The sequence below is a fragment of the Megalobrama amblycephala genome, linkage group LG1, assembly GCF_018812025.1.
Source record: "Megalobrama amblycephala isolate DHTTF-2021 linkage group LG1, ASM1881202v1, whole genome shotgun sequence".
Lineage (NCBI taxonomy): Eukaryota > Metazoa > Chordata > Actinopteri > Cypriniformes > Xenocyprididae > Megalobrama > Megalobrama amblycephala.
In genome coordinates, this window is record NC_063044.1 from 69442217 (window position 1) to 69461457 (window position 19241).

Genomic DNA, 19241 nt, shown 5'->3' on the forward strand with positions numbered 1-19241 from the left:
ACCTGCACACTGCAGTAAGTCATCATCTGGGAGTCCTGGCCTGCCCACGAAGTATGTCTATTCAACAGCTGTGAGATTTAGCCCACAAAGCTTATTCCAAGCAAAGGGCCATATCTGAAAAGACTGTTAAAAATCCAACCATCTACCCGGTCTCTGATCACTGCCCAGAACTGGCCCTAGAGGGCGCACACACACAACACAGTGACAGACCGTTCAACCGAGAGGCACGGCAGCTCCCAGCCAGCAGAGGGCAGCCTCACCACGAGGGCGCCCATCCCAAGCACCAGAGCAGACACTCTGAAAGATTCTGGGACAAGCCACATCCAGCCAGCAACCAAAGGGGCGGTTCCACATGGGAGACCAGCCGGCGACCCAGAAATGGCAGGCCTTCATCGGATAGAGCCTCAAGCCCCAATCGCCAAAGACAGAAGGCCTCTCGACATGCATCAAACAAGTCCAAGTCCGAGCCCTCACAGGAGCCGAGCCACGCAGTTATGTCCGAGTCTGCAGAGATTCTGAAAGTTCTGAAAGAACTGATCCAGAAAAAGCCCAAAAAGGAAGACAAGAAGGACAAGTCAGACTCCTTATGACTAGAAGCAAGGTCTGCCCTAGCGTCTGCCCTGACAGCCCTTTAACACAACCTCACACCCAACTCACAGTTGACCAGAGACTTACCACACAGTCAGTTAGTACATCACAGAGTGACCTCATCACACAGTCACCTCAGCCAACAACCGCACACTCCGAGCAAACCAGCTCACATCAACCCACCGACGACCAGGACGCCACGGTACCAGAAAGTGCCGTTTTGGTTGTCTGCCTCCCAAACGAATCACATGACACCAGCCCCACTTGCTTATCGGTCAGCACCCAAGCCCCGGTACCAAGACTCCTGGGAAACCTTATCGAAAAGGGGGTGGCCCGAAAGCTGTACATAGCCATCACTGTGGAAAATGATGTGAGGATTGAGGCCCTTGTAGACACGGGAGCAGACCTAACTTTGATGTCAACTAACCTTTTTTGAAAGACTCAGACATGAAGCAAAGAAACAAAATCGAACTCTCAAATCACAAAAATGTGAGCTAAATGTGCAGTCATACAGCCAAACTGAGATCCAACTTGAACAAATAGCTCCCATTCATCTAACCATCGGTCCAATGAGTTTGGTACACCCCGTATACATCTCACCGATGGACACGTTTCCCCTGCTCATTGGCAAAGACTTGCTAGATCGCTTTGAGCCCCTATTGGACTTCAGACAGCTGAAAATTTGGGCTCAAGTACGAGAACCGCGGCCTTTCCAGTCACCCAGGTCATCTGAGCCAGACTGTCAGGTCACAGAGGTCACGGGAAACCCCACAGCTAGCCGCGGGAACCCCGTCTCAGCACCAGGGCAAAGTTCAAGTTCGCTCCTCTGCACCCTTCAGCTCACCACAGACTCTGACTCCTTCTGCCCCAAAGTCACACCAGACCCGCAGCTGAATGGCTTGACAATAACAGACACTGTCCTTGCACTGTGGGCTGACAACTCAGCCATCAACCATAACGTGTTCAATGCTCTCAAGGAAAACGCACCGGACCTCCCATTCGTCAACAAGCGCACACGTTTCTCTTTAGACTCTCGCCTGTCAGCCATGACAACGGCCAAAGGCGTCTGCGCTCTGAACTTGAAATGGAACGGCCGGTTTCTAACCCATTACTTTCTGGTCCTCCCAGACCTAACGCATGATGTTTACATTGGAGCAGACCTCCTGATTCGCCTCAAAGCTCACGTGGACATGATTAATGAGGTAGTGTGGGCACCAATGACTGTACAGCCCCCTGTTGTTCCGGTTGACCTTGAGAACCTCATGTCTGGCCAGACCATTCCAGAAGTCTGCTTCTTGGTCAACGAACAGGAAACTGTAGTACCCGCTTATACCAAAGGGGTCGCTATTCGCCTCAACATGAGACAGGGCCAAAACCTGAATAACAAACAGAGTTTCTTCCAACTTTCACCTGAAAGCGTGGAACTTGGACTCACCTTGGAAGCCACACCCCTCACTGAAGTGTCATCCCGTGTAATCTACATTTTGCTTAACAACTGCATGGCTACCCCCATCAGAATTCCCAAGGCCTACCGGCTGGGATGGCTAGTAAGCCACGACTTCCATGACTTTGAACTCACGTTACCAGTCATCGGGTCAATACCAGCTGCTATGATACCAGAAGGGAGCCCAGACAACACGGTTTTAACTGCACCCTTCAAGACCATCTCCATCACTGCCATCGTGCCGGTACCCACAGAACAGGTGTGCAGAACGGAACTGATGGAGGACCAACACCTTGCAGTATACACAGTCTCTAGCCAGCCTGCCTGTGAAACCCAGGAAAACACGGCACCACTGACAGCCAGCCTGACAGCTGACACCACCACAGAAGAGTGCAAATACTCAGACTGTGAAAAGGCTTTGCTCTGCACTGTATGGGCCATCCAAAGATTTTCCAACTACATTGGGGCACAAAAGGTTATCATAGAGACCTGTCACCAACCTGTCACCTTCCTCAACAGCCAACGCATCCGAGATGGCGTAGTCACCAACTCACGCATAGCCACATGGCTGATGGCCCTCCAGGGGCGCAACGTCGAGGCACAATACGCCCAAAATCACAAGTCGGCTCTTGGCAACGGCTTGGCGGCCTGCCAAAACTGCTCCGATGACACTCCAGCTTCGACACCGGAGATGGAAATACCCCAAAACCAGCAACCGACCTGCCACCGGTACTTCGAAGAGAATGCGTGCCAAGGTATGCCCACTACCTATGTAGATGGATGTTCGTACAACCATGAGGGCATCCTAAAGGCAGGTGCAGGGGTGTTATGGTTAAACGACCAACCCTGCCCACCACAACACTTCAATTTGGGCCCCCAGTCATCGCAGTATGCGGAGGTAGCTGCGATCCTCATCACCCTCCAAATCGCACTGGCCCATAACATCAAAGAACTCCTCATTTGCACAGACTCAAACTATGCCCGACTCAGTTTCACATGCCACCTCCCAGGCTGGAAACTAAATGGCTTCAAGACCGCAAACAACAAGCCGGTCAAACACCAACACCTGTTCCAAGCATGCGACGATATCACGACGACACACAACATGATCGTTTACTGGAAGAAGGTGAAAGGACATTCGAAGCTACCTGGCAGGGACAAAGACTTGAATGACCAAACTGATGCCCTTGCCAAGACGGGCGCACTACGGGGTAATCTGTGGTCACCCCCACCCAAACACCCAGCCCTGCTGTAGCAGCAGTCACCCGCAGCCAACGTACTGCTCCCGTCCTTGCTCCCACATCACAGCCGCTATCACTAGCTCCACAAATTTCCAACAATGACATTGCTGACCTTCAAGCCTCGGACTCTGCCATCCACACGGTAAAAAACCTCCTCTCATACCCCTCCTGCCCCCCGATCACGAAGTCTGACTTCGACGACAACCCTAGCCTCAAACGGCTACACGACGTCAAGCACATGCTGCATGTGAAAGAAGACATTCTGTGGTATGCCCCTGATGATCTCACTGCGCCAAGGCTTGTGGTACCACACGGCCAAAGGGGGGTCATGCTCATGTATGCCCACGATGCACCATGTGCTGGACACCATGGCACCAAAGCCACTTACCAGACACTGAAACAAGTGGCATACTGGCCTGGCATGCAGCAGGATGTGGCAGAGTATGTTAGAGGATGCCTGGTGTGCTGCCAATTCCAACCGGCAAACCCAACTCACAGAGCTCCACTGCAACGCAGAGGAGTCACATTCCCATGGTCAGACCTCCAGATAGACTGGGTGGGGCCCCTGACCAGATCGACGAGAGGAAACAGGTATTTCCTCACGGTCGTGTGCCAATTCACCAAGTGGGTAGAGTGTCTTCCAGCACCGAACGACACGGCCCAGACTACAGCATACTTCCTGATGAACCACATTTTCAGCAGATTTGGGCTGCCATTGAGAGTCAACTCCGACAGAGGTACTCATTTTACCGCCGAGATCATGCAGCAAATTTGGAGACTCCTGGGCGTACAGAGCCAACTGCACATCAGCCACCACCCAATCTCGTCAGGGCAAGTGGAACGGACCAATAAAACTGTGGTTAGCATGCTAAAAAAATATGTGTCAGCCAACCAGAAAGACTGGGATGTGAAACTTCCCCTGGTACTCATGGCTATTAGAGCCACTCCGCAGGAGTCAACTCGGGTGTCCCCTTCGAACTAATGACGGGGCGACAGATGACCCTGCCGCTGCACCTGCTGTACCAACCGGGAGATTCCAGCCTCGTCACTGCCTACACGACCCACCAGTACCTTGACGAGCTACACCGACACCTACGAACCACGTTTGCTTTTGCCCAACAACAGCTTCAACGAAGCGCGGAAGGCCAGAAAGCATACTACGACCGTAAGGCGTCACACCAGGAACTGGATGTGGGTGACCGGGTCTGGTACTACCTTTTCGCTCAGCCACCCAAAACAGCCTCCCAACGGCTGTCAAAGAAATTTCTTCCCCGTTGGACAGGACCTCATGAGATTGTGGACAAACTCTCCCCGGTTGCATACCGAATCAAGTTGAGCCGGGGGCAGAACGAACCAATTTTCAAATGGGTCCACCGTAACCAGATTAAGAGACATGTGGCTGTTGACAGAGAAAGGCAGGGAGGGAACAATGCAAGCTAATCCCAGTTGCAATCCTCGGAAAACTGTCCTCACCAACCACGGACATTCCCCGCTGACCAACCATGCCTCTCTCTCCCTCTCTCCCTCTCTCTCTCTCCTCCCCTCTTCTCTGTAACAGGATGCTGCTGTGGTTCACCTCGTGTGCCTCCTGCCAACCAGAGGACAGCCGCAATCCGACATCACATCACCAGGTCCCGCATCTGGTATCGTACTGAGGGAACAACCGGGACTTCTCATCACCAACTGCCGGACTTACACTCAGAAAGTGTATGTGCGGTTGGACCCCCGCACCGTCTACAAAGCACACTATCCCAGCCATGTCGCCCAATACAGCTGGGCAGGGGCCCGATGGACGGAGAACGCCCTCACTCACGTGGAAGCCGACGTCCAGCACATGCTCGCCCAACTGGAGAAAATGACCGTCACACAAGCCGAGTTAAGTGGACACAACCGACGCACCAAACGGTTCTTGGGAGCCCTGCTCGGAGCCGCCGCTGCAGTCGGGACCCTATTTAACCTCGGCATGTCAAGTGTCAACGCGGTGAGCCTAACCACCGTAAGGCGGCATGTGGCCGAAATCCAAACAGAGATCCCCCAGCTGAGAGAACAACTCACCACACAGAGCCAAACCCTTCAAAGCATCGGAAAAACTCTGAAGGGCACTGTAGTGGTTCTCAACACCCACAGCGTCCTGCTGAACCAGACAGTGAACTCAATGAAGCAACTGTTCACTGTTTTCCAAAATGACTTTGCCCAAACTCAGCTCGTCACTGCTCTAATGACAGATATGCTGCGGGAAGTGAGTTCCTCCATGGACAGCCTGGCCATGAGAAGGATTCCCCCATATCTTGTACCCCTGAGCCTCGTACAAACTATGCTAACCTCTGCGGCCGTCAGACCCACGGACCCTATCCAAACTCACCTTGCCTACTCCCTGGGTAGTGCCATCCTACTGCATGTCGACCCCGAACAAAGGGAGTTGGCCTTCCTCCTAAACCTTCCTATCATCGAACCAGATAACATCTACCGACTCAAAGACATTGTCAATGTCGGGTTTTGGAAGGGTAACACCCACATCAAGATCCACACTCCAGCTGTGGTCGCATACCACGACAGCAACCCCCAACTGTATCTGGCTCCCAATTTACGCATGTGTGTTTTGACCAAAGACATTCATTACCTCTGCCCCAGCAAACCTTTCCTCAGAGACAATACTGAAGGAATCTGCGGGTTACAGCCCATGATCAGCGACACGCGCTGCCCTGCCGAGGCCAAGCCTCGTGCCCAAATCATCGGAACACAAGCTGAGATTGTGGGCAATCGATGGCTTGTTAACACTCCCACTCGCACCGCCACCCTGACTTACGATCAGCACGACACTGCCACTCGTGTCAGCCTGCCCAGTCAAAGTATGTGGATCCAGGTACCCCTGGGTGCCATCCTCCACCTCGATGACCTGGCCTTGTACCACATCTCAAGTGAAGAGTACCAGTCAGAACTGGAGATCCCATCCTTTTTCATGAACCACAACCTCACTTTGGCCCCAGAGCTGGAACTGAGGATTGAGAAAGGGGGGTCCCAGTTAATTGACATTACTCCTGTCGACACTGCCCTCCAAGCACTCTCCCGACTGCCCATCCTGACCAGCTCCCCTATAGTCCAGGCTTGGACTGCCGCCGACACAGCCCTTTGCCTCTCCATGGCAATCGGGTACCTACTGACCCTGGGCCTAGCCTTCATCCTTTTCAAGAGGATGAAGGGGATGCAAGAGTCCATGGACAAGTGCCTGCCTGCCCTTCCCGGGGTTTCAAGAGGAAACCAAGGAGAGGAGGCACCAACACGGAGAACGTACCAAATCTCATCGAAATGGACTCTCCCTTCGACGACCCGAAGGCCGAGGACCAGTAGGGACCACCTGCTGTCCGACATCTGTGCCATCCGACCTCGCTACCGTCCAGCGAGATCCGCACGGGGACCTCACTGGCCGAAAGGGGGAAACTGTAGGGTCTGCACAGTCTCAAGGATGAGCAGGTCCCACCATAAACTGTGTTTAAGCCTCAATTCACGGAACTTTGGTTTGTAAATCTTACATCGATTCCGGCCCGGCAGACACTAATGGATCACGAGACTCTTTTTATGACTGTTTCGATAAGTCCCCTAACCTCTCCTCCGCGACTTCAAAGGGGTGCAACACCATGGATCGGGTTTCTAGGGACCAGCTCCAAATTCCAAACGGTCATAAAAGGAAAATACACGCACACACCCACAGACACACACACACACACGGCTCCCCTACATAGAGACTGTATGCACAAACATTATACCTACAAATATGAATGTATCTGCCACTATGGTGCTTGCTGCATGTATGTGTTGCTAATGTAGAATCGTAGAATTGACTGTAGTAGGTTAGTTTTCATGTTAAACGATAGTATTAGAGTAGAAAGTGTATCTTCTTTATATGGCGAGAGACACCTGTCGAGTTTGATCTCTCCGTAAAGCTGTGAATCCGAGCTATTCACTCATGTACGTTACATCTCTGTCAAATGCATCGTTCAATGTTTAATAATACTATGAGGAAAATGCATTGATTCAACATACCATAAATTAACTTGTTGGACAGGACAAAGGGATGTGGAAAACCGCCAAATTGCAACGCTATCATTGGAGGACGTTATCAAGAAGGCGTTCTGGTCTGTTGTCTTTAAAACACCATGACACGCGTCTTTTGGTGGCACAAGTTTTCTGCACGAGTTCCTGCCGTCAAGACAGACTCTCTTCTTTATTTTCCGGTCATATTACAACAGTTAAACCTTCGTTTGAAACTTCGCCGAAACAACCTCCGGAAGAAGAAGCAACTATCAAACCGAGCGCTCCGAAACTCCAAGCACCCTGACTAACCTATGCAAGTATAACGTTTTTACGATTTTAAATACTCAGTTTCCTTGCTGGCTCTTAAAGGTGAACTGTTGCAATTTGACCTGCTTTGATCATCTCTTTCGTTTCTGCCTCTCCTTCTACTTTGTATGTATTTGTATTTACTTGTGTCCATTTAGCCGTATAACCTGTGTATTACCCGTTTCGTATATTAAACTCATTATATCCATGCTTTTTTGTTCACTTGCTCATTTTAGCAACAACCGAGTCACTTTAACGTTCTGATTCTAATATCCTTGCTCTATATTTGGAGGAAAGTTAGTCTCCCGGCCCGAGAATAACATTTCTGTCGTGATAATCTGTGGATAATTTTCCGTTTCGGTGGACGAACTGATAGTTTTCCACATAATTATTAAACCAGAACTAATCATATATGTGATTGATTATAATTCGTTGTAGTTAATTCACCATATATGTTTAATTCCCCGTTGGGTCGATATATGAACGTCATAAAGCTTTCTGAATTATGATATTCATATTTCATCCATAAATTGATTAATAACTGTACATCGCTACAGTGGTGTCTCTTCTCCTCTCCCCTAAAACAGGTGTTGGTGTAATTAAAATTTACGATCCTTTTGTTCTGGTCCTGGTATAAAAGGTAAAGAGTAAAGCAGTCAGAGCCCCCACAGAGATGGGTAAATGTCTGAAGACATTCACATATCACTGTGTGTATATATGCATTTCTTTGAGTAATCGATGTTATGCATTTATCATTTCTGGATTGGTTTCTAATTGTCTAATTGTAATGTAATTGGCATGATATATTTTTACTTGACAAATAAAATGTTATATTTGATTTACTCTGGATTCTTCTGAAATCATTATGTCCGGTAGATTATTGGAGTCCATATTTCCGCAAATCTGCGTCAGGATAGATTAAAACTAAAGGTTCGATGAAAGGAGCATGTTGCACATCATGAGACCTTTTGATTTTTGTTTATCAACTGGCTTAGCAAGTTGCAGTATCATGGCTAAGAAAACTGTGTTTTTGTATGAACACGCATGTGGCGGTTCGACTCAAATGCTTTAGTAAACTCTGCACCCTCTGACTAAGATCAGAACTGACGAGTTTGTGATCGTGAAAGGCACTCAATCGGCCGAAGTGACTTTTATAAGTGATATGGGTTCGTAATGAAAGAATAATTGAAAATAAGAGTTACCAAGAATAATCAAATATCTAAATTAATGCATAACAAATGATTAATTTCTAATTGGGAACACAACCTTAGAATAAGAATCATTTGAAATTGGAGTCAGATTAAATGAGTGAAATTAAGTGAACTTCACAGAGACGCTGAAGAGGCATACACACGTTAACCTTCGCCCAACGCCATCGGACTCCGTTTTTGGGCCGATGGGGGGTTCCTTACAAACAATACGCAGAAAAAAACTCTTAAACTGTGAAACACGGGTAAAAGTTCACAAAAACAGTGATTACATCCTTTAATTAGACATTAGAATAATTAAAATGAATAATGGTAGTTATTAATCTCTTATTTGCCTGTTTATCTTGAGCCATTGAACAGAGAAACAAGCCCTGAAAATTGATAAGAGAACACATATTATACACACAATCTATATTTAATCTTAGATGATTAGTTAATTGCATTTGATAGATTTTACTTTCAATAAAACTTTTTCAATGCATTTGTAAAAGGTGTTTTTATGCATGTTTGGCCTGAGTTTTGTTGCATTTACACTGTTCTGACCACTAGGGGTCACCGTGGAGACAGGTGTCAGATTGTCTGGAAATCTCGATACATTACGACACATTTGCTTCAACTGCTTCAGTGTTTCACGTAAATAAATTGTGATAATAAATAAACAAATTTGACTTACAGTCACCTGAAGAATAACACAAAAATTAAATGAGAAAGTAAATCAACATCAAAAATGCAAATCAACAAAAGAACTATTATATTTTCAGATATGCCACATCGGGCGAGACTTAAAACAGCCAGTTACTACACGAAAATGTCTCGGAAACTATGTTCAAAAGTCGATTAAAAGAATGAAATGTAGACAATACAGAGACAAACTTCTACCGGACGCAAGAAAACGGAACCTGGAAAAGATGATCGGAAATCTGGATCCGTATGAGAATGTACTCGAGACCCTGACGACTGACCTCCTCTGACATCTCCAGATAATTTTAGTATATTTAGTCTGTGGTGTGAGGCTCAGTTATTTTAAATCTACGGAAGCCCATTCAGTTCACAAATGGCTGGTCCATGACTTGAAGCTACAAACCACCGAGTTGTGAAAACACCGTCGTTCATTCAAAGGTGTGTATCATCTCACCTACCTGTGATTAGTGAAACACACATCCTTACACAATATTAATCAGAATATATACACTCCCTCTCCTTGGTCTTTAAAAATATATGACATTAATTTAGTGATCAAGTGTAACACCCTTATGGAAATATGATAATATTTTGTACTTATCATTTAAATTCTCCTATTGTTTGTCATAAATCAGCATCTCAGGAAAATGTTTCAAATCAAAATATGTCCTTCTGTTATGAAACAGGACATTTGTAGATGTCAGCAGCATCATTATATATGTGTAAAGAATGAAGTCTGTCAGGTAAAACAAGAGCTTATTGACGCAGTTCAGTCAGTCTCTATTTTATTATAGCAGCAGGAGGAGATTCTGTCAATGTTTAGTGGATACGTAGAGTTACGCTTCAACTCAAGTTTAATGCTGCAACACAAACATATTTAGTAGTGCGTAATATATAATTATTATTATTATATATGCTGTCATAATTAACAGCAGATTCCCTGAAATCGGAGCGTCACCGGATGGCCTGACTGTGTGTAAAAATGTCCTTTCAAGTGTCGGTCCTGCAGCATCCAGCAGGCATTGGACATGAAGGACAACACAGACGCTTCAGATCCAGACACAGATTTATGTCACCCAATCAAATCACTGATGATTTGGAATCAGCCTTTGCAATCCGCAGGGATTCAGTGACCGACAGCAGTGTCTCGGTCGAGTGACCACTCTTGAAACCAGATTGACCAGTCCAATTGGTTGCTCTGTGAGAGGAAAGATGACACCTGGTTGAAAACAACTCGTTCAAGTGTTTTTCCTATGAATGGTAGGAGAGAAACAGGTCTGTAGCTGTCTACAACAATAAACAGACTGAGACAATCCTATCAGAGTTTGAGGGCAGTCCTCATTCTCATTTTATTATTTCTTGCAAAGGCAAAAGCTAAATACACACTCTATGCCAGCTAAGCTGGAAGATCCATGGGCCAGATAAATAATTACATTTTAAAGCTCTTCTCTATTCAGTATATGTTCTTCTCTAAGAGAATCAGGTGTCTTCTTTGATCTTCTGAAGGTTGTGGTCTGGCGTCGTATGCTCTTTCTTTCTTCAGCAAAACTACACAATATCAACTACTGGCCCCTGTATTTATATTCTCTTTTTGACACACTTTATCTCTTCATTTACACACATGTGGTTTCTTCTTGCGTTAACATATTACCTGCATGTGTCAATTGCTGTGTTACTTGTCTATCACCTTTACTTGTGTCAATGGTTTAAGCAATACACATTTTTATTTTTATTTTTTTTTATCAGATTTCTACCTTGCTAGACATTTATTTCCTAACTGTCTTCATTATCAGTTACACACAACAATGCTTCTCTCCCCAGATCCCATGTTCATCTACACACATAACACAACATTCGTCATCTCTACAGGATGTGGTTTACACTCTCGAGCCACAGCATGTGTTTTTGTGTCACATTATGAAAACTTCATAGACCCCAGAGATTCTCCAAGTTCAACAATTTTCTGCTTTTTATTATATCTTTTAAAATCTTCATCACATTGTCTGGAAGATAACACTCCATTTCTCTTGACAAAGGACAACAACACCTTCTGTTTTTATATATCCAAAGTATTCCCAAACGTCTGCCTTCCCAACCAATCAGAAATTAGGAACAGATTTGATCTGTTTTTATGATTTGTGCATTGATTAAAATCAATCTGAGGTGTTTCTGTGTTAAAGGTTTGATGAAGGGCTGCAGAATTACGATCGGTTCTTCATATGCCAAACCCTCATGTTACTGGGTGAAGATCTGCTCAAATCAGGGTTATTAGTTTGTTGGTCACTCAATATCACGGGCTATTATATTTAGATGGTTGTCTAAATATATTTCTAAATGTCCTAAATGTCATTTCCACTTATTTTTGGACATGATTCAGACACACACTGACTTCGGCCCATGCAAGGTTCGAGGACATTTAGGATTCAAAAGCATATAAATGTTATTCCTGCAAAGAAAAAGAAATGTTAGTTATGATTCATTAAAAAAATCCATCACATCATCTAATGGGTAGTTTCTCTAGTATTTATTATATGGATAAAAGAGTCTGCTAAATGATTAAAGTAAATCCAGAAACAAAACGAAGTGGTTTAATATGTTAAAAGCAGAGCATGTTATTGTCAGTGCGATATTGTGTATGGATCTGTTATTCTCAGAAGTTATATCAGTCTTGGTGCTCATGTGAAGCTAAATCAAGACACCTGAAATAGTTTTTAACTGTGTTTACATGTATTTATTTTTCAAGACTAACAGAATAATTGTGTAAAATCAGATAAACAGTGAGCAGAACTGCATATGAAAAGGACCAGAAGGAGGATGAAGAATTAAAAATTATATTTAAGCATATTTAAACATGCTTTGTTCACGCCATGTCGTGATTACTGTTATTGCGAGATGAGAAAACACATGATTTTATTTGTTCATGTCATCAGATTCAGAATTATGTGCTTCTGTCACAACTCTATTAATCCCAAAATGAGTCTCCAGCAGTCAGGAAGAAGTTGGAGCTCTCAGAAAATTACAAATTACAATTTACGGTAATTACAGTAATTATGATGTGCCGTGAACACAACAAGCATAAAATAAAACGTGAAGAAAAAATAAAAAGTTGACTATAAAATGAAAATTAGCCCAAGCTTTACTCACTCTCAAGCCATCCTAGGTGTATATGACTTTCTTCTTTCTGATGAACACAATCTGAGATATATTAATAAATATCCTGACGCATCCGAGCTTTATAATGGCAGTGAACAGGTCCAATGAGGTCCACTTTCTACGTAACTTGAATAGGGAAGACGGTCTGGAAGAAGCTCAACATTTTAATTCATAACTTGTTTAAATATGGATATTTTTCTCACACAAATGCATCGCTTCAATCATGACATCTCACCTCTGTTTTTATTGCATCAAATAACTAACTAAAACCAAACTTATTTAAAGAACGAGTACTTGAACTGACACCAGCGTTATAAAAACTGCCTAATATGACAGAAATTGTCTTTGGAAAGAAATATTTGAAGTGTAATTGAATTAGTTTGTCTGGCGTCCCACTGAAACACATGGAGAGGGCGGGGTTTATGACCTATACTGCTTCCAGCCACCAGGGGGTGATCGAGACGCTTTGGCTTCACTTTTCAGGACTCGTGTGGCACGCTTGTGTACTCCACATTATCCTCCACTGTAGCTCTCTGAAAGAAAACACAAAAGTTCATTTTCAAGTTCGAGTTCACATTATTGGCACATCTATTCATCCTCTTTCCACAAGCACAGGAAATACAGCAGAAATACTTTTGTCAGCAATTTCCTCAAAACGGGTCCAAGAGTTTGGAGAATGCAGGATATCCTTACGGAAAAGAAGTTTATTCAAGTGTGCTATTAGTTTACTTCATTCAAACTAAAAATAAGAGAGTGTACTTTCAGTCTACTTTGTAAATAAACTTAAAATCACATTAAAGTTTACTTGACTTATACTGACAGAAAAAGTATATCAGTATTTATCTTGGCGCTGCAGTGGGTAGAGGAACATAAACCTGTGAATGTTTTCATTTGTTCTGACTCAGGATCAGTCTTAAAGAGTCGGAGATCTTTTAAATCCAGCCACCAAGATATTCTCTTTAGTATCTTACAAATACATTCAAGAATTGTTGAAAATAATATCTCAGTTTTATATGGGTTCCTGCACACATATGAATAAAAGGAAATAGGAAACAAGCATTACAGACAGAAACCTGATTCAAGTTCTATTAAAGTCAGAGATTAATTTTTATTTTATAGTGATTGAAGAATGACAATCAAAGTATAATAATGGGGAAAAGGGTAGATTTCTTTACAGCTTATAATTAATAAAGTAAATAAGATAAAATGTATAGGAAAATCAAGGAAAGAAGAGTTTATTTATAATAGAATAATGTTAGTTCATTCAAAATTAAATAGCACACTATAGGGAAATGTCCAAATGGATTATGTGAACAATGTCATGTTAAAGAAACAACACCTCATGTGATTCTGGGATTTATTAATTATGAACAAGAAAGGAACAATATGATAGAAGAAATAAAGAAAAAATATAAGATAAACTGCTGGCTGACAACTATTTAAAAAAAAATGCTGATGGGGAAAAGTTCAAGTACAGTTAACTCCCTGAGGTCTGAAAACGCGCCGGCGCATTTTGCAGGGTTTTTTTTTTTCACATTGCAGCAAAACAGACTTAAAATACTCTGTCATTTCTTGTCATAGAGACATAAGTAATATATCAATTGAAACTATAGAATATCTTCTTTTATTTGTATACACTCAGAGTAAAAACACAATGTTGTGCTTTTTGTAAAATAAAGAAAACTAACATGATGCGTGATCTCTCCTCTCCCTCTGAACGAAGTCCAATCTGATAGTTCTCAGAAAATGAACTGTAACTTATGAATACTAATGACAAAAAAAAACTAAAAAAACAAACATTCTGTGTTTATGTAATCTGTATGAAAAGAGAGCCATGTCAGAAGTCTGTGATTCAGCTCATTATCCGCTAATGCGGCCACGCCCACGTAGCGAGCGCTATTCAGGCGCAAACTCAGTCAATACATGCATTCATCGTCTCAATCGTGTATTTATTGTCTTGAAAAGTGTTTATTTGGATGTTAAAGCAATGATTAGCGATCTCTAGAAGACATGCAGTTAGTTCCTGGTTCCTGTTCTTCTTTATATTATGAATTTGTGGACTAAAGGTGTAAAGAGCGCCCTCCGGCTGCAAGTATGAATTAAAAACACAGTATCCAGCACTCATAGTGATGACAATAAATATTATTTCTCAGTATAGAAAACTGACATAAATATATAAGAATCCATCAATATTTCTCCAAATGTGCATGCTTTTAAGCTAAAAGCCTATATGAAATGCCATAGAGGTAACATAATTGTTCAGACACTTTGCACCACAGAAATACATTATATTTTAAAGAATATAATAGAATACCATTATTTTAAATTGTAATAATATTTCACAGTATGGCTGTTTATGATGAGCTGAGACATTATTACAGAGGGTTTTTTTCACAGCCTACCTGACTGATAGGCCTCATTAATATGCAAGTCATTTCAGATCATTACTATGTGATTCCTTTGTCTTCTCAGGTGTAAATGGCCCATTATTCATGCAGATTCACGCCTCCACGCATACTGTGTTTCTTGACAAAAAGTGTCTTATAAAAACTAAATCAATATATTGTTTTATATGAAGGAGTAGGCAGCATAATTTTTATATAATTCTGAAGCAAAAACTCTAGTCTACAACCTCCAATACCCAAAAGTCTTGTGAACAGATTTAATATACTTTTTTTGGCCTTATTTCAGTGACTTAAGTTTTTGTTTTTTCAATAACCACGCATAAACATTATTCCTTCAAAAATACAAACATGTACATACATGTTCCTCACATATTATTGTAGCCTAGTTTGTGCTGAATACAGTGTAATGACACTTTTGTCATTTATATGTTTATGAACAACTGAAAAAAGCACAAATGTCAGGGCATGTCAAAACTTCTCCAAGCCCCAAATCAGCCTCAGACTCCAGAGGGTTAAAGGTATATTTCATGTATAAAATTTAATACTTAAACACAGAAAATTCTAGAATAAACCATAATCTAAAATTAATTAATCAATTAAAAAACATTAAACATTAAATTAACATGATAAAAATGTAAAAAAAAAAACAATAAATAAATACATTAGATTAACATAAGTAAGTAAATAGTGATAAATGTTAAAATAATATATGATAAAAATGTAAAAATCATATAAAATTAAAACTATCTAAAATTAATTAGATATTAATAAATATATGGTGGTATAAATAAAATAAATAAATTGTATTAAAGTAAATAAATAAAGTTATTAAATGTTAAATTAACAAATTATTAAAATGTAAGAATTCAGAGAAAAACTAAAAGAATTAAAATAAATAAGGATACAATCTAGAGAAAACTGTAAAAAATTAGATTAAAATAAATGAATAAAAAATTTTATTACAAAAAACTGATTAGTTATTAGTCTATTAAATTAATGATTAATATAAATAACATTTATTTTTAAATAAATAAATAATACATTTATCAGCATTTCATTATGAGTAGAAAATAATGTAACTTCAGAGCATAGGCGGTAAAAACCCCCCCCCCCCTTTTTTTTTTTAAACGTTATAGTTTCAGTCTTACAGTTACATTACAATATTAATATCAAACTACTATTATATTATATTACAGACAAATCCGCACCTATTTTTCATATTCCCCATTGGTCTCGTGGTAGAATTTTTGTTAAAAGAGTCAGAAGTTCATCCGTGCTCTAATTATCAGCGGTTCGAATCCGCCCTCGCATAGGTTTTTTTTCTCATTAAGATCAAAGAAGTTTATTTATGATTGTATATCAATAACAGGGACAAATTTGTGTGCATTTTGATAGTGACTTCGCTGGAAAGAAGAGTCTAGCGAATCGCGATAGATTGACGCGCATGTATGAAGACTGTACACGAGTCACAAGAGACCACTTATACCCTAACCACTTATAACAGCGGCAACACAGCATTTCAAAAACAACACGTTCCAGCGCCAGATCGCTTATTATTTAACTCAAATGAACGTCAAATGGATGTTTAATTTGAATTCGACCCAAAACAAGCACATTCTTTTCATGAGTGTTGTCGTGCTCTCGTTGAAATCTGATGATCAGTAACGTTACCTGAAGGTAGCCTACCTTCAGCCTCAGCGAGCGCGAGAGTGAAGGAAATCCGACTGCGAGATGAGAGATTTGTGCTCGCTCAACACTGGATGCGCTCTCGACTTTTGCCATTAATATAACGTCATAGAAACGGCCTTAAATAAACTGTATATATATATATATATATATATATATATATATATATATATATATATATATATATATATAAGAATCGTTTCTGATAGCTGCAATCGATTTTTTACTTGTTAAAATCCATGGAGAATATCTCGTAATTTTCCGTGGGTGCTCGACCATTTCCGTGGGTGCTCGGGATCAGCCTCTATGCTTCAGAGATATTTTAAGATTTATAATATTAAATATTCCAGTATATTAAATGGGCAGATGCATTTTAAATTTCAGGATGGTGGTCCTTATTGCCTCATATTTCAGGATCCACTTTTAAAAGTGTGGAAAGCCTGATTTAGAGGATTCACTGCTGTATTTTAAAGTTGTGTGTCAGCGGACTAATGTTTGTGTGTCTCTAAATGAAGGTCTACAGTGTAAATCCACAAACACATCTACTGCTTTATCAATATATGTTGTGCTGCTGCTGTGTGTGACTCAAGACACACTAAAATCAGACTGAAACAACACAGGAAACACACCATACACTGAAATCAAAGATCTTACCGATTTATTTCTGTTTCTTCTGTTGAATGTGGGATCAGTGATTTCTTCTGCTCGAGTCTCTGTTTCAACAATAATGACAGAAACAAACACTCAGTGAAATGATGCTTGAGAATTATATACATAAAGGAAACACTTGCCTTCTCTGTGTGTGTTTCTGTGTTTCCTGCAGATGCAGAAGATCCCGACAGCAGCAACAATCAACAGAGATCCAGCAGCAGCAGCAGAGATCAGCACTGTCCGAGAGACTGAAAGAGACGCTCATTAGTCCAGATCAATGTGTGCAGAAACACCAGATATCATCAGTGAAGTACCTGCAGCACATGTGTGACAGAGCTGAGTGTTGTTGAGGTGTTGAGTCTGGTTTCTGATGGGATTGTTCAGCACACAGCTGTAGGAATCATCCACACACTCCAGATGGAGAAGAAGATCAGACCGGCTGCTGAGATCAGACACTCTGATGCTGGACAATACACTGTTTCCTTTGAACCAGGAGAGAGTCACATGACTCACATTCACAGATGAACACACCAATGAACATGATGATGAAGATGATGAAGAGTTTAGTGAAGAGTCTCTGCTGATGACAGGAACAGGCAGACGAGCTGAAAACATGACAGAATGAATCAGATTCAGTAGAAATCACTGTTATCTTCTGGATAAAATGATCAGCATCATCACAGAATTCTCCATCATTTTATCATATTCTCAGTAACATTATCTGGTGAATTTAGTCCACAGATGTAACAGGACAGTAATTCTCTCCTCACCATAGACAGTGAGATTGATCGTGTTGATCGTTGTGTCTCTGGAGACTTTAAGTCCAGAGTCTGTGGTTCTGCTGTTGATGATGGTCAGAGATCCAGTCTGATGATCCAGTTTCAGTCTGTCTCTGAATCTCCCTTCAGCTGTTTTATTATAAAACACACTCCTGTTGTTCTTTACTCGAGCTATGAGAAATTCACCAAACCTCCACTCGATCTCTTCATCTCTGTGTATTTGAGTGAAACTAGAGTTCAGAGAGACTGATTCTCCCTCAGTCACTGACTCTGACTTCACTGCATCAGCAACAAACACACCTGAACACAAACACACACACCACATTTGCAGTTTTTCATTTTCCACAGAAGTATTTCTGAAGGTTTAGTCTGATAAAACTTGACAATATTAGAAGAAAAATGAATGATGGAGACAATAAAGATCAGATTGTATGTGGAGAAATGATAATATAAAGAGAACTATAAAAATACTCACCAGACTCCAGGAGAACAACTAGAAGAAAATAAACTGTCCATGTCAAATATATATTTTTTGGCATTTCGGTGAACGGTTTCAAATTACAACAGTTTCTAATTTCCCAAGTTCATAAATGCTACATTTAAACACAACAAAAAGCCATAAATGTGATGATAAACGTTGAAGATTTGGTGATACGTGTCGTGATATGGTCGATTAGGCTCCGCCTCCGAAGCTTCATGAATCTTTTGATAGAGGGCGATGATAAAGTGAAAGTGAAAAGAGAACTATTGAACAAGTGTCTATGGGCAAGTGTCTATCTCTGATCAGTTTTATACATTTGTAGATGTTTTAATTAGACATTAGAATAATTAAAATGAATAATGGTAGTTATTAATCTCTTATTGGCCTGTTTAGCTTGAGCCATTGAACAGAGAAACAAGCCTTGAAAATTGATAAAAGAACACATATTATACAGACACTCTATATTTAATCTTAGATGATTAGTTAATTGCATTTGATAGATTTTACTTTCAATAAAACTTTTTCAATACATTTGTAAATGGTGTTTTTATGTATGTTTGGCCTGAGTTTTGTTGCATTTACACTG

The 19241-nt window shown here is 41.5% G+C and overlaps 1 protein-coding gene across 2 annotated transcripts; it reads right to left on the reverse strand.

Annotated features, from left to right (window-relative positions):
- Window positions 1–10814: 10814 nt before the first annotated feature.
- On the reverse strand, window positions 10815–18984 carry LOC125247582 (hepatocyte cell adhesion molecule-like). Of its 2 annotated transcripts, XR_007180115.1 has the most exons (7): window positions 18650–18984; window positions 18166–18474; window positions 17710–18000; window positions 17536–17643; window positions 17399–17457; window positions 12645–13186; window positions 10816–11946 (listed from the first exon to the last, which is right to left on the reverse strand). XR_007180115.1 is itself a non-coding variant. In XM_048158956.1 (6 exons), exons 1-6 carry the CDS (start codon window positions 18711–18713, stop codon window positions 13133–13135), a joined length of 885 nt encoding a protein of 294 aa, XP_048014913.1. In that variant the 5' UTR covers window positions 18714–18984; the 3' UTR covers window positions 10815–13132. The 2 variants fall into 2 exon arrangements, 1 of the variants encoding a protein (XP_048014913.1); XM_048158956.1 differs by having other exon boundaries at window positions 10815–13186.
- Between the last annotated feature and the right edge of the window lie 257 nt (window positions 18985–19241).